Source organism: Caloenas nicobarica, chromosome 11 (genome assembly GCF_036013445.1).
Source record: "Caloenas nicobarica isolate bCalNic1 chromosome 11, bCalNic1.hap1, whole genome shotgun sequence".
Lineage (NCBI taxonomy): Eukaryota > Metazoa > Chordata > Aves > Columbiformes > Columbidae > Caloenas > Caloenas nicobarica.
In genome coordinates, this window is record NC_088255.1 from 22,874,504 (window position 1) to 22,896,950 (window position 22,447).

The 22,447-nt window shown below is 52.2% G+C and overlaps 1 protein-coding gene across 10 annotated transcripts in view; it reads right to left on the reverse strand.

Annotated features, from left to right (window-relative positions):
* Positions 1-2,696: 2,696 nt before the first annotated feature.
* The window catches only part of TMCC1 (transmembrane and coiled-coil domain family 1), a 78,681-nt gene continuing 58,930 nt past the window's right edge, over positions 2,697-22,447 (reverse strand). For 7 of the 10 annotated variants that reach the window (XM_065642367.1, XM_065642362.1, XM_065642358.1 and 4 more), the window contains 3 exons: positions 16,541-17,475; positions 9,935-10,070; positions 6,323-6,934 (listed from right to left, as the gene is read on the reverse strand). In XM_065642367.1, the coding sequence (XP_065498439.1) occupies positions 6,620-6,934; positions 9,935-10,070; positions 16,541-17,475 (1,386 nt within the window). In that variant the 3' untranslated portion in view covers positions 6,323-6,619. Of the gene's footprint in view, positions 4,789-6,322; positions 6,935-9,934; positions 10,071-16,540; positions 17,476-18,468; positions 18,550-22,447 lie in introns of those variants that run through there. The other 3 variants (XM_065642361.1, XM_065642363.1, XM_065642365.1) reach the window with 3 other exon arrangements.

A 22,447-nucleotide genomic window follows, 5' to 3' on the forward strand; every position in this document is an offset into this window, starting at 1 on the left:
GCATCGGGCAGTGGGGAATTTATCAATGTGGCTGTTCCTGTGCTCTCTGTCATGTCCCCAGAGAACCTCCAAATGTCATACGATTTTTTCCCCTTCTTTTTCCACTAGGAGCCTACCCTGCATCCGAGAAAACCTTTGTGTGCGATCCCTGTTCCTGGGCACACAACCCCACCAGGGCAGGGCTGAGGCCCCTGGGGAGCCTCGGCTCCCGTGGTCCCCTGTGCTGCTGGGCAAGTCAGCAAAGAGGACAACGTGCTGGTCGGGAGCTGCAGGAGACACCGAGCCCTGGGAGCCGGGGCTGTGGGCAGACACACACCCACCGCAACCGGGAACCGAGCGGCGCGGACCAGGCCCGCGTGTCCAGCTCTTCAGCTGCGGCGCTTGGAGCAGGAAGGCGCACGCCATGGAGTTTCAGCTGCGGCCAGCAGCGTGCGGGAAGGCGCACGCCATGGAGTTTCAGCTGCGGCCAGCAGCGTGCGGGAAGGCGCACGCCATGGAGTTTGTGCAGACTCCAGCCCCACTGTGAGGAGAGGAGTGGGAAGCTCCTGATCAGACAAGTGATGGATTTGCGCTGTAATCACAGAGTCAGCCGTGCTTAACGCAACAGCTGAGCAGTCAGCCTTACCTGAAAGCTGTTTTGGGAGCCATCAGCATGTCCCATAAACAATTATGCCTTGGAACAGCCCTCTCCAGCGCTGGGGCAATGACGCTTTGCAGAGCCGCAGCCCCGGCCGCACGGTCCCTTTCCGTGCCAGCAGCAGAGCCGAGCGCTGGCCGGGATGCTGTGCTGGCACACGCGGGATCGGGAGGGGAATCCCTGAGCCTGAGCAGGGAGATGCTGCTCCTCACCTGTCACAGCGGGCACAGGAGCGGACGCAAGCAGGGACAACCACGGCGCTACTCCCGGTGACACCGGGCGCAGCGCCCTGCGCAACGGCAGCAGCGCGGGGTCCTCGAGGTGCCGCTGCGGCCGCCGCATGTGGCAGAGCCCGGGACGTTGTGCCAGGGGTGATCGGGGGCCCAGGGCAACAGCGACGAGCTGCTTGTTTAACCGAGCGGGCCGAGGTCTCTGTGTCACCTCTGGTTCCCCAGTGCTGCTCTGGGGGAAACAACGACGAACCAGACAGGATGGTTGTGCCGGGGAACGCGAGGGTTTCGCCCGCACTCGGAGCGAGCCGGGCAGTGCAGGCCCAGGGCTCCCCCGCCTGTCCCCCGCATGGCTGCTCAGCCCGGGGCACGGGGGGTCCGGGGCCCAACCGGCGAACAGCGCAGCCGCTGCGGGACCCGCGGCCCGGGGGTCCCCGCCCAGGGCTCTGCGCGTCGCCGCCGGCAGGGGGCGCCAGAGACCGCGGGCGAGGCGGGCGGCGCGAGCGCGCAGTCCCGGCTGCCACCGCCAGGTGGCGGCAGAGACCGAGCGGGGCGGGGCCGGGGCGGGCGGGGCCGGGGCGGGGCCGGGGCGGGCGGGGCCGGGGCGGGGCCGGGGCGGGCGGGGCCGGGGCGGGCGCAGCTCAGTCCCGCTCCCCGGATGCAGCCCCGGCGGCCGGCGCTGGGGAGCTGGGGGGCTGGAGAGGCCCCGCAGCTGCCGCCCCCGGGGGGCTCCGGGAGGCTTTTGCGTTGTCTCGCGTTGTTCAGATCAGTGTAAATTAGATTAGAAACATTAAAACATCGTAGTTAATCCCCTGTAATTAAAAGGCTTTGGATGAGAGCGGTGCAGCTCGCGTCCCTGCTCGCTGGCAGCCCCGGTGTCCCGGGCAGGGCCTCCACGTCCCTCCCCGCTGCCCACGGGTCAGACGCGCCGTTTGTTTCTCCCGTGCCCGCCCGGCGGTGCCGGACACCGGGGACGGGCCGCAGCCGCACGGTCCGGCCGCACGCGGCCACCAGCAGCATCTCCGGCCAGGACAGGGACGGACGGGGCGCACGGAACACCAGCAGGTACCACCTTACAGTCTGCTTCCAAAGAGGGAGCGAAATGCTGATGTGAGCAGTGCAGGAGCAGTTGATTTGTAATAAGTGAAAGATCTTTCAAAAAGAACGTTTTTGGAAGGAAAACGGCCAAAGTTGCTGAGCAGCCTGGGGAAGTGCTGTTGTGCCCACACCACACACCGTCAGCGCCTCGGGATGCACGGGATGACGAGCAGGAGCATCAGCGGGATGGTATTTCCTTGAAGCTATTTTCTCCAGGAAGGGGCCACCTGTGGGACGTGACCTGCTCCTCATATGATCCCTGTTCTCGGGATCTCTCTCCCGGTCAGCAAGACGCTGGTTCCCCAAGCACCCGCGCAGCTCAGGGTGTGCACAGACAAGAGCTGCTCCAAAATAACACAGAAACTTTCGACTTCACAACCAGCACCCAGGGATGGGGAGGAACAAAGCACTGCTGCTGCTGCTGCTGCTGCTGCTGCTGCTGCTGCTGCTGCTGCTGCTGCTCCTCCTGCTGCTGCTGCTCCTCCTGCTGCTGCTGCTGCTCCTGCTCTGCCTGAGACCAAGCACTGCAGCCAGTTCATTCCCACTGTGCCCAGGTGCTACGCGGCTGGTCACAGGATGAAGTTTGATGGTCAGATCTATGGAGAACTTGCTCAAATTTTAAGCTTTTAGGGCCCAGCACAGTTTTAATACACCCCTCTTCTTTTTTCCTGACCGCCCTGTGCCTCCAACCCCCTTGGAAACATCCAAATTAGGCCAGTGTTAATAGCTGAGGTCTTTATTTAAAGTTTTTTTATATACAGTAAAAGTGTCGCAGATAAAACCGCGACAATCAGACAAGACAAATGTAAATCTCTCTCAACAATTAGCAGCTTAAGATCTATAAACTACAGTGTTACGTTCACAAGTGTCATTTCTGTACTTTTCAACCCGTGCAAGTGAGTTTTTTCTGTTTATTTTTTTACACTTTTAAAACACACTTACAGCTAAGTCAATTGCCTACTACTATACCACCTGGCACACACAACACAGACACACAGGGTTTTTAACTCTTTAGCCACATTCAGAATTCACTTTAAAAACTGGCAAAACTACCCAATCTTGAACCCCTTTGTAGCTTGGCTTCTTTTGTTATAATGCTGCTTTTTAATTTAAAAAAATGCATATTTTCAAAGCTGAAAGACAGTGCTTTTCTGTCCCAGTGCAATGTGTACAGAAGCCCACATTTAATCTGATCAGACCCTAAGAACTCATGGGATTGGAATAAACCACTGAAATAATTGCTGTGAGCATGCTGAGTATCATTAAACTGAACTAATGAGGCTGAGAGAAAAGAGAACTTCCTGAAATTTAAATTTTTTTCTTTTTTTTTGCATCAAGATTTTCATTCTTCTTTACACTGAGAAATGAAATTGGGAAAACAGATGAACTTCATTTCAACCACAGAATTTCAATGAAGAGCTACTGCTTTTTGAACTAACACAGTCCATTATATCCTTCCCTTTACATATACCAAGTTGATATGTGCTAAACACATCTAAACAATTTCAGAGTCATTTCAGCTCTGAATGTGAAATGTTTGGGGAAATGTTCTGCAACTCAGAGATGGTCGCAACAAAGCCGACAGCCATGGGGAGGGTGATCCGGGGACTCACGCACACTCACACCCACGGCGGGGACGCTCCTGCGGGTCACCCAGAAACAAGCACAACCACTTCGGAGGAAAGGGAGCTTTAAAGCTAGAGTCACGTTTCCAACAACATCATCATTAAGCTACCAGAAATCATCACAGACCTTCCAAGAGAAGAGGGAGGAAAACCCCAGAATGTTCTGCTAATGCAAAAGGCAAACCAGACAGTTGTGTTGGGATATGAACAGTGGATGCAGCATCACAGATGGCGTTACTGCAGACGACTTTCTGGAATGGAAGAAACTGTCGAGAGAGAAAGAGACAGACAGACGCTGTCCAGAACCACACGTACACAGCCTTCACCACACAGCTCCGAGGTGACCTGTTTGTACAGAGCCTGCGCCTTCTGGCAAATGAGTGAATAGTATTTACTGAAGACAACACAGAGCTGAGACACTAAATGAAATCGGGACATAAAGACAAGGGACAAACACGTCCTTCCAGCACTACAGACAGTGGCACCGAGTGCCCAGATCCACCGGCTTTCAACTCCTTCCTGCTTCGACCACACAAAAACCTACCACAGGCAGTTCTATTGTGATCAAAATGCAGAACGGCAGAGGTGCAAGGGTTGGTTTCCAGAAATAAAGGCAACAAAGCTGTTCAGTTATGAGCCAAATCAGTTCTTACTGCTATTCACACCTTTGTTTCTGACAAAAACCATGTAATGGGAAGGCGATGGTTACCCCTGGGATTTGGATCAGCCAGAGAAGGGTGGTGAACAGAACAGGGTTTTGCTGGAGCCAGAAGCATGGTCTGGGGAGGGAAGGCTTACACAACCTTTGCTGTCTGCAGCTCTCTGGAAAGCAGGATTATTTTTGGCTCAAGTCAGTTGCAATTGGCAATTTGTGTTTTAAGCAGGATGGGCAGATCAGTGCACGCGTGACGGGATGAGCTGGATCCCTGCGAGGGGTCCCTGAGGTTCCTGCGCCCATGGAAAGCCAGACGGACTCTGGAGGAGGAGGGACGGCTGGACGACCTGTGCTGGCCACCGAACAGCCCCGAGGCTGCTAACCCAGCCTGAGGGAATGCAACAACCCGCAATCTGCATCATCGCATCAAGTCCCAGGGCTTACGTGGATGTATTTGATGTACACGTTCCACATACGTCCATGTCTGATTCCAGCTGGTTTAGGTCACCTGGGCAACAATTGGTTCCCAGAGGGAACTTAAGCCTGGAAGGAAGGAAAACAGTAAGATCTAACTAAACACCATCACCAGTTTTGAAAGAGAATCCTGGAGTCTTTTTGGATTTCATGGGGAAGGAAGCTGACTCTTGGCGTTGTTGTGGTGAACAGGACACCAGGTACAGAACACGGATGGACCTGCCCACACCAGCAGATCCCCAGCAGGAGCCTGGGGCTGGGACCCCGTTCCACCCGACGCCGAAGGGACCTGCGCCGAGTGCGCCGGTGCAGGGGAGGAGGCTCCCAAAGCTGGGGACGAGGATGTTCCCAAAGCTGGGGACGAGCATGTTCCCAAAGCTGGGGAAGAGCATGTTCCCAAAGTGGGGGACGAGGAGGTTCCCAAAGCTGGGGACGAGGAGGCTCCCATGGCACAGACACAGTGTACAGAGACCTCGGAACAGACACACAAATGATCTTGCCAGAGCCTGACAGGAGGAAAACTTTGGTTTCACTTTTTAGGGATTTACTTAAAAATTAAATCAGAGATATTTCTGAGACAATAATTCTTTTAAGTGAATCGTTGATTCAGAATTTCTTTCCTTAAAAGAACCTGTCTTGGCTAGGAAGGAATGAAGAGAAATTTCTTATTCTTATCCTGAGGTCAGGAATGAGAGATGACATGGAAATGAGAAATATAAACATACTCTCCTTCACATCTGGAAAAAGAAAAAAAAAACCTGCATGACAAAAATGTGTGGAGAAGACAGATGTTTTTCATGATGCTGCATCTGTACGCTCAGGAGGACAGATAAATGGCATATGAATAGCGCTGCGCTCCAGACAGGCTGGCACTAGAAACTACTCTCTGCCCTCCTCAAAATTGTTTCAAGACAAGACAGCTCACAATTATTCACGCATTTCTTCATTTAAAAACATCACTTCTTTATTTAAAAGGAAAAAAAAAAAAGTAATCACCCTCCCAACTCCCTCAAAAAAAAATACCCCAATAATAATAATAATAATAATAATTATAATAAAAAATCCTATTAGAAACAATAAGGAAGCACTGAGAGTTTGAGTATTACACTCTTCAAGTATGCTGTTTGGATTTTTTTTAATCTGTGAATATACATATATTAAAAAAACCTTAAAAGTGCGACCAAGGGCTTCTGCTTAAAGGTAAGTATTTCAAGGACTACTTCAAAATACTGTAGCACGACTGTGCAGTTGCTGCGTATGCAAGAGGCTTCCACTTCCAACGGTCAGCAGAGTCGGGCAGCCCGGGAAAAGTTACTGTGACTCAGGTTAGCACGAACGGTGACCCCAGACGCAGAGCTGGGACAGAGATCCACATGCTGTCGTTTTCCTCGTGTCGAGGAAAGAAACCACTCTGAGCGCACACATTTGGACATGGAATGTGAGCAGACTTCACAGTACAAGTTTAGTGTTACAAGTTTGCTGTGGTACCATCATTTGAGGCTGTGCATTAGATTTAGCTTTGCTCATCTTAAGCTAATCACGTTCTCTTCCTCCTGACAGGTTTAGTACAGTAGTTCGAGCCACAATTTAAACTGCCCATTGGTATGCTCCAAATTTCTGTATTTTATTTCTTTTGTACACTTTAAAGAATCTTAAGATTTGCATTCAAAGAGAACCATGCTACATAAAAATTATCCAGGATTCTCGCCAAAAAGAGTTCTTGAATAAAATCTAAAAAATACTATTGCAATGCATCTCGCAGAGAAAAAACGTTATTCTAAATGTAAACAAATTCACTCAGACACTTAAAACTTCAGCAGAGTAGTTGCTGACTAATCTTTGCCACGCTTGCTCACCGAGGGCGCCAGGAGGAGGGTGACGCAGCCGATTCCTGCCGCCATCATCTGGGGGGAGACAAGAACCGTTCCAAGTAGCCGGTGATGGCGTCCCAGTGCTTCCACAAAAAGGCAATGAAAACCACGATAAATAAAGTGCTGAACGTCCTATTGCGAGTCTTCATGAGGGGCACGACGCAGTTGGCCACGGTGGAGACGAAGACGAGGAGCACGGCCATGACGGCCAGGAGGATGTTGATGAGCTTCCCCAGCAGGTTCCTGGCCGTGGCGTTCTCCAGCCCCTCCAGCTGCACCACCTGCTGCTGCTGCTGCTGCAGCTCCATCTTGGAGATGCGCGTCTGGCAGGCTTCCAGGGCCTCCTGTCGGCGAGAGCACAGCACTGGGCGGCTGGCACCCCTGCCCACCCAGGGACAGCACGGGGACAGCACGGGGATAGCTGGGGGACAGCACGGGGACAGGCATGGGGACAGCTGGGGGACAGCCCAGGGACAGGCATAGGGACAGCCCAGGGACAGCACGGGGCCAGGCATGGGGACAGTTGGGGGACAGCCCAGGGACGGGCATGGAGACAGCCCAGGGACAGCATGGGGACAGGCATGGGGACAGCTCGGAGACAGCATGGGGACAGCTGGGGGACAGCCCAAGGACAGGCATGGGGATAGCCCAGGGACAGCCCAGGGACAGCATGGGGACAGTTGGGGGACAGCATGGGGACAGGCACAGGGACAGGCCGAGGACAGCCTGGGGAGGCAGGCGGCCAGTCGGGGGACAGCCCGAGGACAGCCTGGGGCCAGTCGGGGGACAGCACGGGGACAGCCTGGGGCCAGTCGGGGGACAGCATGGGGACAGGCACGGGGACAGCATGGGGACAGCCCGGGCTGCCCCTCGGCTGGGCCGGAGCGGGGCCGTGCTCCTCGCCCCCGAGCAGCTCGGCGGGCCCGGGTCCCGGTGTGAGCGCACACCCCGCGGTGGCAGCAGCTGTGCCGCTGTGACAGGGTGAGGAGCCCTCGGTCACCAGGCACCGCTGTCTGTCACACAGCCCATCTGTCACACAGCCCGTCACCTCACTGACGCCAGGGAGGCTGGACAGAGCTGACAGGCTGGGCAGCAGTCAGGCTTTGTTCAGAGATGCCACCCAGCACTGTCCCTGTCACGCTGCAATGGTCACCTGGGCCCTGGCCGCCCCTGCTGCCCCGCCGTGGGACCAGGAGGAGGATGCCGACAGCCTCAGCAACCAGACAGCCCTTGTGTAGAAAGGGGGATACCCGGAGCTGCTCCCTTCAGCTCTGGTTTCCAGAGACCACCGAGGGGACAAAGGCGCTGTGTCCAGCCAGCACTCCTCCTGCTCCTCCTCCGGGACGGGCATTCCCAGAGCCTCCCGTTCCCACCACTTTCCTTGCGGGTGCCTTGTGCTTGTCGGACCCTCTGTGAGCCCCTGCAATTCTCTAGTCAACCTGGCAGTAAACTAAGTCAACAAAAATAACTAGCCAAAAGGGTCTGGCCGTGTTCTGCTTGCCCAGCGAGCTGCAGGAGCCTGGGGAAGGTCTGAGGAGCACCAGGGCTGGGACACGGCTGGTGTCTGCAGCCTGCAGCAGCTGTGGCACTGGCGCCGCTCCAGGAGACACCGCAAGGGCTGCAGAAAGGAGACGGCCAGGAGAAGGGTAAGGAGAGGGAGATTCATGAAACTGCCTCTAGGAACAAGCAAAGCAAAAGTACGTGGAAGGAGATGACTATCCTGTACAAAACATCTCTAGAGCACCACTGACCCGGGGTGAATGTTTTCAGACCTTTTCACCGTGCTGAACCTCCAGCCGACCAACCCAACCTGCAGTACAACACCGGCCACACACACAGGTGGGCTGGGGATGAGGAGGAGGGGTTTTAAGGTAATTAATGCAATGAGACACTTCTGCTCTTGGAGATACAAAGTTACAATCTCCATTAATCCTCCTCAGAGTTGCTTTTCTCAGCCCTAAAGGCCTGAGACCTGGAGGCCAACTTGGGGTACCATCCAGCGGTCTGCAGCAAGGAGCAGCCGCTCAGACCTATCATTGAGCTCCTGCCCACAGACTGAGCTCTGTCTGTCCCTCTGCAACATCTGATCGCGCTCCTAACTATGCAAGAAAACATTCACTTTTTCCACAGCAATGCTGAGGAATAGTCTGCCCCAATTCGCAAGCTTACACTGAAAGTGCTGAATCATAAAATGAAGATTCAAAAAAGCTATTGAGAAATCCTCACTTCAATTTAAGTTTTCAACCTAACTTCTGCCTGCTGTGTGCAATTAGAGAGGAGAACAAAACCCGAATATTGTAACACTGCCCCAAGGGAGAGCCTTCTGTTTACTCTGTCAGAGGCCACTGCCCCTCTGTCCAGAGACACTGATTTATTTTAACCTTAACTTAAAGGTCATTGTCTCCTGTTACATTTCTCTGCCATTGCATCATATTTGGGGAGGTCAATGAAACACAAGGGCTTCTCTTCAGTTATGGCCCCTGAAAGTTGGGGTCAAACCCATCAGCCTCCTGTGACTGTACCAACCTGCGGGACGTGCACCCCTGGACTCGTGGCTGGACCCGAAGCGTCCCCACCTGCCTGGAGCTCCGACCTACAATCCTCTGCTCACGCCATAAATGTCTCACGTCAGCAATCAAAACCGAGATGCCTGCTAAAACTAGCACAAGTATTTAAAATGGATGATCTTCCTGTTCCAAAATAGGCCTTTCTTTATAAGGTTTAGATGCTGTTTACATAATTTCCCTGGTTTTTGCTCTGTGGAAGACCCTCCAACTTCATAACTTCTGTTACCATAGCTTTGGTCTTTTACATACTGAAAGAAACTTCTCTTTTAAAAAATACCTCCTTATTTGGGCAAAACCAACAGAAGGAATTGTTTCCTGACTCAATGCAGTGGATACACAAAGCATTTTTCCTTAGACATATGTGGCCATGGCTCTAAAATTAGCGACACAGAAACACACCCTAGGGTCGCTTTCTGGGAACGCTACTGTAAAAATGTCCTCGGGCCATGGCCCGTTCGTTTCTAGTCTGCTACAAACCCCGTACAAAAAGCGGACGCAGGTTTCCAGTTTGCCATAACCCAGAATCTGCTCTGGAGCGAGCAGGTGGCTCCGTGTGCAGCCGGCCCTGCCGGGGCGAGGGGCACAGCCGCTGCCGGGAGAGGCACCGGCCGACGGAGATGGAAAAAAGGCCCTTGCAGAAGTTGTCAATATGCAGTTTAGCAATAAAGCTACAAGGATGAAAGCCAAACATTGCATCACAGAAGCATTTCAAAAGCGGAGGAGTTAAGAAAGAGCAGGGAGAAGGCGGGACCGAGAGTCCCTGTTCCCGTCACCCACCTGGATGTCCCGCGCACGCTCGTAGGACTGGTAGGCGATCTTCTCCTCCATGCTGGCCAGCTCCTGCTTCAGGTTGAGGATCTCGTTCTGGTGGAGCTCAGTCAGGTCATTGAGCTGCTCTTCCAGTCGTTCACATCTACAAGTGACACACGTGGCACAGCAGCTTTAATGAGGACGGCAAAATCACCCCAGAAACAACCAAGCAGTGAACACGATGGACGTTTTACTGCAAACTGGTGCGGCTGCCCCAGCCCTCCCAAGAGCACGCACGGCAGCATTAGGGCCCCTCGCTGGGAACCAAGGAAACCCTTTCTGCCAGGTAGGGTCATGTTAATCCTGCTTCTATCCTGAGGAAAACACACAGACGGGTTAAATGGCAACTGCCAAGTGATGCAATCAAGGACAGAATTAGAATACAATGAGTTATTACCCAAACTTTTGTTTAAACTAGTTCCCTTCTAATACCATAAGCTCTTACACATTTTCACCTACACTTGGAATAGTAACGGACATAAAAATGACACAGAAATTAAATGTGACCCATGTCTCCTTTACATGTGCAATCACATGGATATCTTTGACTTATTTTTTCATTATCTCCATGATTCAGCTTAACTAGCAAAGATCATCATATTATTTATCTGGAGGGCACATGAATCATTAACCTGCAGGCTTACTTTTCAGTTTCCCTCTGGTGAGTGGACCGGGAGCGGTCCTGAGGGGTGGACTGCCCAAAAAACAGAGGTACGGCAATTCTGAGAGGTACGGGTTTGTTTCTTATTGAAGGAGTTTTCAATTGACTTCAATGGTAACTCCATGATGCTATTTTAGCACTTTCGAAATACACTAGGGATACTTTGCATTTGTATGTAGCACTTCATTTTCAGATTTTCAAGTCCAAATTTACAAGGAACTCATGCTTCAATACCCTTTTAAAGCCAGGCAAGTATTTCTATTGCTTCCCAAAGCCAAACACGCAGAGAAGCAGGCCGCCAGCAAGAGGGTCGGGAGTGCGGAGCTGGGCACTGGCCGCTCCATCCTGCTCCTCCTCGTGTCCCCACGCCTCTCACGCAGCCCCGTGCTCCCTGTGTCCGGGCACAGCTCGTGTGGCCGCTGGGGCTCTTCCCTCTGGTTTCCACTGACCGTCTCCTCCTCAACAGCACGGAGGAAGCTTGACTACGGCTCTTACCATCTGACCCTTGATACCAATAACTGAGAAACTTCAGAGGAATTCAGCACAGAGATAACTCCCTGGTTTGATTTCACTTTCCCTCTGACTCCATCTGAATTTAATTGATACATACACACAAAATTAATAAACAATATTTATCTAGAACAAATAATTTAAATACGAGTTCTGAAACTAAGGTAAAAATCCTGCTTCTGGGTTGTTTGGGGTTTTTTTTTCAAGATTTTTTTGGTGCTTCTCAAGCTAAATATTCAGAATCTGAAGGCAAAAGCTAGACTTTGAAAATAGTTCCTGGGTTTTGTTTTTAACTGACAAGTCCGAGGAGGGTTTTCCTTCCATCCCAGGCACTGTCGGGGTTATCTCCGCAGGCAGGCCCGGCGGGGCCGTTTCCAGCACACGAGTCTCAGCCAGGCCCAGCCCAGCACACCCACCGGACACACAGAACGGGTTTCCCAGGAAGGACAAGCCGCAGACAGGGAATGGAATGGCCATGTGAAGACCGGCTAATGAAGAAGGAGCCCAGATAATTAATATTGCCATTTGTTCCCACACAACTTAAAAAAACCCAACTTGTCAACAACCAAGAAATCCCAACTAACCCCACTCCAAGTCCCAACGGCAGCATCAATTACTTGAAATATATTCAGCTTGTTAATATATTACAACATTCTCCAGTGAGTTTATTACACAAAAAGGGACTTAAGAATTTCTGAAAATATCATTATTATGTCTTTTAACCTACTCCCACATAAACGCCCCTGATAAAACAGCTGTTGCCAGGCAGCTTAAATCCTGTTCTCTAACAAGAAACAATTGTATTTTAGTAACGTCAAAACTATCTCAATCTACAGGAAACATAAGGAAAGGCTGCAAACCCGCGCAGCTCAGGGCCGCAGCATACCGCGACCAGCAGCAGGGCTGGCTGCGGCCTCAGCGCGTCCCGCGCGCGCGGCCCCGCTCACCCCCGAGCTCCTGCAGGGTGCACCCAGGAATCGCCTGCGCTGCCAGAAACTGCTGTTGGGCAACTGCTGGAACTGGGCTATTTAAAACAAACAAACAAACACAAACCCCCCAACAAAAAACCAACACCAAAATCCAAAAACCCCTCCCCTACAACTACCCAGACCTATTTTTGAAATTACACTTCCTCCATTTATCTCCTTTTTACTCTTTGTCCCATTCTCTGCAATTCAGGAAACATTTTTTTTCCCCTGCTGTTTTCTACTGGTGTTCAAATTTGAAAAGCTAAGAGGGGTTCGTGTGACTTATGGGGCCCAAAGCCAGGGTTTTCTTGCTGAAGGACAGCTCCCATTCACCTCAGAGGTATTGAAAATCCAAGGGACAGGACATCTGTCAAGAGCGTTCGGATTATACTCACCTTCCCTCGCCAACATACAAGTGTCTGAGCCACAGACTCTGAACTGGTCAGTGAACAGAGCAGTGCCCCGAACAATCAGACCCCGCTTTATCTCAGCCATGGAAATTCCTCATTGGAATCTGAGAATTATTTTTCAGGAGCTAGATTGTGCAAATTCTCCTTAAAATCACCAGCCCCTAGATGAAGGAGCTCCAGCACAGGAACTCGTGCCGCTGCCACAGCTCAGCGCTCAGAGACGTTCAGGTCACACACCCAGTCACTGACGGGGATATTTCATTTTAAAAAAGCCATGTCGGATTTCCACACATCTTCTGCAACTCGCTGCTTGGGCATCATGGAACAGACTGGAAAAAGGCTACAGAACGCAACTATGGCCATCTCTTTTTTTTTTTTTTTTAAGAGCTTTAAGGCATTTTAAAGTAATGTATGCAAAATATGTGGCTAATACAGAGTGTGTAAGAGAGGTGATGAAAAGAGCTGCACTCAGTAAGTGCTCAGGCCAAACTGATGCTGAACGATCTCCACAGTACACTGCGAATGGAGTTTAATGCCTCTCTTCAAGCATCTCTCAAGATGGACCTTTTTTTTAATAGCTATGGCATGCAAAATTTCATCTGATTTTTGTCATCCAAATACATTGGTTATGCTCCTGAGCGCACTGGTTTCAGCAGCGGAGGAACGGCCCAAGGCGGGGTCTATGAGCAGCATCCTCCGGCCGGCGCGGGAGGCCTGCCGCAGGTTCAGGGCCGCTGCAGGTTCAGGGCCGCTGCTGGTTCAGGGCCGCTGCAGGTTCAGGGCCGCTGCTGGTTCAGGGCCGCTGCTGGTTCAGGGCCGCTGCAGGTTCAGGGCCGCGCTGCAGCCCCAGCCCCGGCCAGGACGGCCCCGCGCGCTCCACAAACACCTCCTCAGCCCTTCCACAGCTCAAAGACAGCATGTTTGATCTATTTGAAATAAACCATGAGAACAGACTGAAGTCCAACAACTAGACTGCAGCAAAAATCAGATAAACGAAGGCATCAGCGGCTGGTATTTTGGCCGATGGGTTTCTCCTGATGGGAGCGTGAAGAGACCTAAATGCCTCTTCCAAGGCTGCTGGGCCAGGGAAGAAACCTAAACCTTCGGCCTGGCCACACTCCAAATACGTGAGCTCATGATTTCACCATGTACAAACAGGTTCCTGAGGGAACACACAAGATGAAAATACTCAGCAGGAACTTTATTTTGGTCTCAATAACACAGAAAGTCCCTGCTCCTATCAGTAAACAACCACCACCTCCCAGGCGATGAGATAAGCACCGGGATGTTTCAGTGGCTGCGCCGGCTGCAGGAGGAACACGCAACGGCCAAGAGGCCAACAGGACCTGCCCTGCTTAGCAGCTCGGCCCCGGCACAGCCGCGCGGTGCCCTGGGCTGGCACGGGCTGCGGGCAGGGGACAGGCGGGGGGACAGGCCGGGGGGACAGACAGGGGACAGGCAGGGGACAGGCCGGGCAGTGCTGCCCACCCTGGCCTCGCTGAGGTGCTGCCGGGCAGGAGAACCAGAGCGACTGCACCAGCGAGTCCCTGCCCTGGAGCTGGTTCCAAACCAGCAGCTCCAAGGGGCAATAGGCAAGATCTGGAAGCAGGGAGAGGGAGGAGATTGAGGAGGTCATGGACAAACCACAGCTGATAAACGGAATTTGCACAAGGAAAAATGATGAGAACCCGCAAGAAAGTAGAACATCTACAAAAGAGGAAATGGACCAAGACCAGCTGAGAAAATGTCACGGGTGTGCTTTGTTCCAGCTTCCAGGTACAAAGACTCAGCGCTGCCCTACGAGCGAAGGCTTCTCCAAAATACTTCTTGTTTTAAGCTCTAAATGAACTCAGTGCTTGTTTTTGAAAGCTTCCCAAACACAGTACAGAGTTATGGGGTATTTATGGTTTTAAAAGCCAGCTATGATTAACTTGCATCCCCAGCTTCAAACCACAACCTCCGTTCCCACCTTTCCTGAAGAGCCGAGGAGCAGAGGGCTCCTGCTCTGACAGCCGCTCTGCCCTCGGACACCGCGGAACCCTCCCTGCTCAGGGGGACGTTGGCTTTTATCTTCGTCATGTTCTAAAATACAGAAGCTGTGCAACAAGAATCTATTTTGTAGAAAAAGATATTAATCTGGCTGTGATTAACCCCTGAGCTCCCTGTGGACTGCGCAGTTCCCTGCTCAGCTCCGCAGGCCTGCAGAGACAATGGCACTCCGTGGGCTTTAATGGGTCTCTGTAATTAACTCACATCAACATTCCAAGTGGCAGGTCTAAACTACCTTTTAAAGCGTTAATAAGCCCAATACAGACTGTCCCAGGAACTTTTCACTCCAGGCTGCCCCAGTCGCTGGCCAGGCTCTGGGGTCGCCCCGGGGAGTGCTCAGCAAAGGTTGGCAGCACAGGACAGGCCTGGCCTCGTGCTGCACCGGCGGGGGGACCCGTGAGCCTCGCTGGACGCTGAACAGGCCCAGGGAATAACTGGCCAGTTCAGCTGATGCACACATCAGTCCCAAGGCCTTTGGCTGCACTCAGCCCGCTCCTTCAGCTGCTCTGTGCTCACACCCGGTGCCCCGCTATGAACGGCTGCTCTACGTGTGCAACAACACCCCACACAGCCCCGGACAGCAGGAGCCGCTCTGCTGGCGAGCAGGACATCAAACTCGACATCGCTTTGTTGTGTGACTTCATGACAATGAGGCACGAGGAACCAAATCTGCTGTGCTGGGCTCTGGTTTCAGTCAAATCGCTGATTGTTGCAAAGCAGGATTAGAAAGCGGTGTTGGTCTGGCTTTGTCTGTCCAAGTTTTGCAAAGCGCCCAGAAAGCTTGCTGTCTCTACCAGATCCTAGCAGGACAGGCCTTTTCACTTGTTTTTCCAGTGATCTGGCACCAGCATGTCTAAAGAGCTGTAGGGCAAGCCCGTGTCGTACCGCACAAACCACGGCAGCAAGAGGCACACAGTGCTTCAGCAAGCCTGTCCCACACCCAGCGCTGCTGGGCCCCACCGCCCATGCTGACCATGAGCACCCGCGTTACACGAGCCTGCTGTCCTCTGCCAAACGAGGAGCTGGGCCCCTTGCATTTGCTACGTCAAGTTTAAAAAGCAGAGTTGAATAGTCCCGTTGGTTTGGACTGCAGTGTCCAGAGCGGCTGCAGAAGGGCAGCACCTGGGAAGCAGCCCCTGCGCCAGCGTGTGACAGGACACGAGACGTCCCGCTGGGCAGCACAGGGCAGCCTGCGGAGGGAGGGGAAGGGGACACGTCCCCAGCAGCTCTCGCTGGGGGCCTGGGGGCCCCGCAGCCACTGTCCCCTCTCTGTGACCTGCCCAGGGACAAGCCGCGCTGCCGTGATTCCTGTGCCTCTCCCTGCCTCGCAGCGAGGGGAAGGCCGCTGGAAACCAGGGGTTCCCACCTCCAGGGCCACATGGCCTCCAGGACAAGAGCACTGCCAATATCTGACATTTAATTTCATTTCATCAAACCCTGCCCCTGTGGGGCTGAGCAGAAAAGGGAAGGGCGGATTCTACTTTTGGCACATGGGCAAGATCATGTCTTCTCAAAGAGCCATAAGAAAGCTGGATATTTCTTTCTCTGGCAGATATGGACCCGAGTGTTGGAGGAGGCAGGGTCAGGATACTGTCCACATGTCCCCTGTCTCTTGCTTGGCCCAAACCTCCAGAGGATTTTTTCAGGGCAAAGCACTGGCTGGATAACAGTAACTGCATCAATGTACTCCTGGTCTTTTGAGACACCTAAACATCTTCGGCTCGACTTTTTGTTTTGAAAACACTCCAAAATAACATTTTTCCTTGCTATTTTTTTCTTGTGCAGAAAAGGAGACAAGCAGCAAAATACCAGTATTTACAAGAGACAGAGCTGGGAGGGCAAAATCCTGAGACAGCTGCAAAACCTCCCATCTGAATCAGGCTGCCGGGACCAGCCTGCTGAGCAGCACTGCCCAGGACTCTGCCGCTCTGCAACTCAGGTATTTAGTACTGAAACAAAGTACAAAAGTACATACCTGTACCGCTCCTCCTGCAGAGTCTGCATTATTAATGAGTAATCCCTCTGATAGCGAACCTTAAGATCCTCAAACGATTCTTCCAGTCTTGCCTGTGTCTCTCGAATTTCTTGAATCTCATGCAGTATTGCATCAAACCCTGAGCTCTGCATATCCAGAGTGTTTGTTTTGGAGCTGGAAGCTCCCACAGGGCCCCCTGTCGTGCTGTTGGCTCCCACGGAGCCTGATGTGGCACTGGAGCAATCCTCTTCACTGCCATATTTTGGGCTTGATTGAAAGTTCTGAATAACACCTAGAGCCTTGCCTCCTGTCCCATCTTCTTGGCCTTCTTCTAAGGAGTCTTTCAGATTAGCAATGTTGTCTGCACTCCCAAACTTGTTCCTTATGAGGGAGGCAATCTCGCGGGGTTTGGAAACCACAGCTCCTGCTGCTGAATGTGTGGCTTGGGAGAAACTGGACAGCCCACCTTTCACGCTGTCTACTACTCCCTCACTGAAGCCAGTGACTTTTGCTCCAACATCTTTCAAACCCTGATGCATATCCCTGAAGACATCCTTCGGCTGCCGAGGGATCCCATTCTGTTCAATCTCTCGCAGCTTTCGATGGTAGTGTTCTAGTTTCTTCTGCAGCTGCAAGATGGTCTGTGCTGACTTTTGATTTTTCTTCTCAAACACTTGTTTAATGCGGGCACTCTGCTGCTTGTCTGCATTGTTGGCCAGTTTCAGGTACTCTGCCACATTGTCATCACGGGCTGTTTGTTCGATTTTGATCTGCTCGGTCAACTTCAGTATCTTCTGTTGCAGGTGTGTGATGGCCACTTTAGTGCGCTGAGGGTCCGGGGTCCCATCCACAGAGTCTGCGTTGATGCTGCCATCAGTGCTGGAGGCCACTGCACTGGAGGTCTGTGCTAGGCTGCTGACTTCCAACCGCTCGATCTAGGCAAGGAGAGAGAGAAGTGTCAGTGCTAACCACCAGCTTCACCAACAGAAACCCCCTTCTTTATGCCAATCAACTTGACAAATTCATGTAATTCTGCATCTTTTTCAGCTGGCCAGAGTACAGTATCCATAAACTGAGCTTCACGTGCTTTACAGACACGTAGTAAAAACTGAAAAAAGGGAAAACCCCTCATACTTAGGCCAACTTAATGGCTTCAAACAACCAAAAACTCCAGCACGAAGCGAGACTGGGCACTCAGGTTTGGCAGGCTGAGTTCTCTCAAGTTCTGGTATAAGGTCAGCAGTTCTACCAACTGGCGAGTAAGAAGACACAGAAGGTAACAGAAACCACACAGATCAAGTGAACAGCAAACCCGAGTTATTCCCAGTGCTTCATCTGTTTGTGTGACAGCAAGCAGTAACAAAACCCAGCAGAAAACCAGAGATCTGCAAAGGGTACTGCATAAACCCGGCAGAAAGAGCCGTCCAGCCCCTGACAAGGCGCCCTGCCCGCAACCAGCAGCAGGTGCTCCGGGAGCAGAACTGCGGGATCCAAAGGACAAACCCCGTTCCAGCCAGGACAGGTTAAACGCTGCCAGCGCACACCAGCCACACCAAGCGCCCAACCGACCGCCGACGCGCTCCCCGCCGCTGGAAGGCGGGCGGACCGGGCAGTTCGGCCGCACCGCGACGCTCCGTCCCGGGACAGGCGCGGAGCTGCGCTCGACAGCGGCCGCGCCGGCCGGGGGCAGCGGAGCCGCCGCGGAACCGACCCCGCGCTGAGCGGGCCGGGCCCGGTACCGACCTCGCTCCTGCGGCCGCGGGGACCCCGCGGCGCCCCCGGCCCGGCCCGGCCCGGCTCAGCCCAGCCCGCGGTACCCGGCCCCGGCCCGGCCCAGCCCGGCCCAACCCGCGGTACCCGGCCCCGGCCCGGCCCGGCCCGGCTCTACCCGCGGTACCCGGCCCCGGCCCGGCCCAGCCCGGCTCTACCCGCGGTACCCGGGCCCGGCCCGGCAGCAGCGCGCGCTCCCCGCGCATGGCTCCGGCATGGCTGCTCCGCCGCGCGCCCCGCCCGGCCCGGGCCCGGCCCCGCCCCCGGGGAGCCCCGGCCCCGCCCCCCGGGGAGCCCCGGCCCCGCCCCCGGGGAGCCCCGCCCCTTAAGATCCCGTCCGGTCCCCGGTCGGTCCCACGCCACTTCAGGCCCCGTCACCTCTCACATAATCCGGTTCTGTTTCCTGAGCTCTGCCGCTATTCTGAAAGGCAAAGTCTCGAAGTGACGCCCGGTGCTGCTGCCATTTACATTATCAAAAACCCAATTAAAACGAATTTATTTTAAGCCATGCAAAACCAGATACACATTTTGGCTTCTATAGATGCGGAAAACAGCCCTAGAGCACGATGGATAAACAGGTTGTGATTCATGCCCTACACATTTAGCAAACAAGCTTCCGTGGTACGCATTTCTAATCCTCCCGGAACCAGCAGCGTGATTTAAACACCGGGCGGCATCCCACATTGTGTCATTTAAACCACCACCAGCCAATGCACAGCTTGCTCCCCAAATGCAGAACACGTTTCCATATTTGTCTTGTGAACATATACTTTACAAAACAAAAAATGCTATTAGAGTTAACTGCATCCCCTTCTCTAGTTGCAATACTCCACGGTTCTGGTTTAACACACCACCACCGCACCCTGCAGTGCCGGGCAGCGCCGCCCTGTGCCGCAGCAGCACCCGCTGCTGCCGCCCGGGCCAGCACAGCCCTGCCCCGCATCTGCCGTCACACAATGGGAAAACCAAGCAGACACACAGAAAACTCGACTCATCTGTTTTCTGGAGGAGTTCAGTTGCTGGCGACCACAGAATATCAGTTTCCAGTCTGTAGTGACTGCAGAAATATCAACTGCTCTCTTAAGCGGTTTAGTTCTAGAAACCCTGGATATCTCTGGATAGATTAACGGAAAGTTAGTGCCGAGAATTCACATTAATCACTGGGACCAACAACATGCACAACATTAGTACTGTACAGAGAATACGCTGTCTCTGAGATTGAGGGATGTGTGTTTCGAAGTGGTACATGTTCAGTAAGATACCTCTTCTTGACACTTGCAACTTCATTAAGATTTTCCTAGGATTACCACGGATCTGACGTTTTTGTGTGGTTTTGAAGGAAACACAGATCCCACGTGCACAGGGATGCCCAACCTGGAGTGTAAACCAGCTCCCGTGGTTCAACACAAGCAATAAGGAGCTTCTATCAGCCGGATGTACTCCCAGTTGGGTCTGATTAGTGTGTGTTTGTGTGTATAATTACTACCAATTACACAAATAGTACACTCTTCTTCTCAGACATGAGTTTTGTGGCAGAAAAACTTCGTAGAATCTTTATCTTCTCCCCTTTTAAATTGACTTCAGCTTACCTCCTCAGGTTATCTTCCTGTATCTGTGACAGAAAATAAACTGGAACAGCTACAGTAGAATAAACCATGGTGGGATAATTTCTTTATAATTACCAGTTGTGTGGATATTATTCTGGAATAAGAAGGAGGGTTTTTTCCCAATTAAAAAGCAAGCAGCTGTACAAAGTGCTATTCTGGCACAGAACCGAGATAATTTAAGTACTTTCTCCATATTGACAAGGCTTTAGAAGAGAAAGACTCTGCACAACCTGGGTCCTTGGGAAATGGTGGTGACATATTATTGATTTAAGGAGACTGGCAATCTGTCCTGAAGAGACGCTGGTAAATTAAATCCCGTAATGGTCAATGTTTGTACAAATTCAATGAGTCCTCCCAGTGGCACTGCAGGTTTCCAGCACCCTGAGGCAGGGCAGACCACACAGCCCACCAGGCGCTGTCCTGAACGCCGCACTGGCTTTACCATGAATCCAGTGAAATTCTCTGAGGACCTTGTGCTTTCCCTCCTCAAGATCCCATCACGTCCCCAGCACTTCCAGCACCATCAGGCTTTCCCTCCTGTAAGAGTTTTTCTATGTATAACATCTATTCTGCAACACACAGCCCAAAAGGAACCTATCATGTTGCCTTCTGGCATTGCTGCAGGTTAAACACAACAGTTCCTTTAAAGGTATTTGCCCCTTCTTTTAAAACTGCTTCAGTAAATGTGCATACCGCAGTGATTCACCAAGAATATTGCAGTTTTTAAACTAGCAGGGCAGCCAGCTTAGGCAACCAGCAGGATTCAGGGCGAGCCCACTGTACAGCCTGCTCAGCTCCTGCTTCCCCTCCCGTCTGGAGCTTCAGAAACGTGACCGGAAAGCATCACATCCCTTGGAATCAAAATCTATAGGGCAAGGAGAGGCGGGAGCTGAGGGTGACACCCGTGGAGAGCAGCCCAGGAGGTGATTAATCAGGTGATTAATCACACCTCTGACTGCGCGCCCCGTGCCGGAGAACTCACCACCAAAACACCCACCAGTTGCTCTGCTCCCTTTTGCACAGGGGCTGAAGGCGGCACCGCGACACACGCGGAGACGTCCTGGGGACTCACAGCGAGTCACCCACTTTGGGCTTCCTGCGTGGAAATGCCCTCATTAACCTCATTAACAGCATGGTTGGTGTGGCTGCCAGGATGTGAGGAGCTGGGACCGGCACCCGCCGGGGACCTGCAGTGTCTGGCAGCCGGTACGAGAGAGTTCATTAGTCAGTAAGATCTCTACTTGACACCTTATGTGGAATAAAGAGTAGAGAGGAGAAAAAAGGGCATCCCTCGTGTCCTTGTCCCTCGTGTCCTTGTCCCCCGTGTGGGGCCGAGTGGCCCACGAGGGCCGGGTGCTCCGTGTTCCCAGACATGCCCCGTGGTTACTACAACTATTACCTGAATGCTCCATAAGGGGGATTATTCCCGACCCCACAAGTCTCCTCACACTTTCAGCTGCACATAGAATTATTTACCTTCTGCCCCTGTCTGTTGAGCTGTGCCTCTGAACTCCAAACTGACAAATTGTTTAAGGTATCTTCACATGAAATTTTTAGGCGGGGAGGGAGAAACCCAGCATAAATTAATGCAAATAAACAGAACAGTGAAAATTAAAAGTGCCTGAGAAAGCCCTTTGCAAAAAACAGAACAGTTAGTTTTGAAAACGGACAGTACTACTACAAAGACAGGCTCAAAATTATTTTGGAAATTATTTTACACGACGAGGTACTTATGGTCTGCTGCTGATGGAGAAACCAAATGCCAGGGAAAATACTTTTTTTTTTTTTCCACTTGCTGCTTTACTGCAAACCATAGCTGGGTGGACGGACCTTGGTAAATCCTCACATTTCCAATGGACTTATTCCTGTATGTCAATGTGGAATACTGTATATTATTTTTCCCTCTAAAAGAAAAAAGATTGCAAACTGCACCAAGTAGAAGGTTTACAGAAAGTATATTTTGACAATATTAAGAATCAAGTCCCTTTAGATTCAACACATTTTGTGAGCAGGAAGATATCCATAGAAAGGGGGGCCTGAGATTACTTAAAATGCATGGCGCTCAGCTTTAATTTTCTTGTTTCCATCCCAACATGATCTTGGTAATATTTCTTATTTTGAGGAGTCAAAGGAGGCTTAAGCAGAATACGTTTTACTGCTTTCCTGCAGAGGTGACCCAGACACCAGGACATAAGCATCTGTTCAACAAGCCATGTGTCAGAGCAAAGGGAATCCTGTGGATGCTGCTGCGGCTTCCACTGAACTGGTAACAACCCCAAATTCCCATTAGTTCCTCAAGTCATGCACTTCAGGAAGAGCCGTCTTTACGAGGTATGAAACCGAGAGCCTGTGGCTGCAGGAAAATCACAGCTCTGGACACAGGGACGGGGCTGTTAACCGCAGTGTCTTGTAACGACGCTGTAATTTCTCATTTCTGTGTTTTTCCTCATTTCTCTCTACTTCAGCACTTGTACAATGCAAAACATGCTGAGGCCATTCGGCATCAGTATCATTATAGATCTGCATTAAA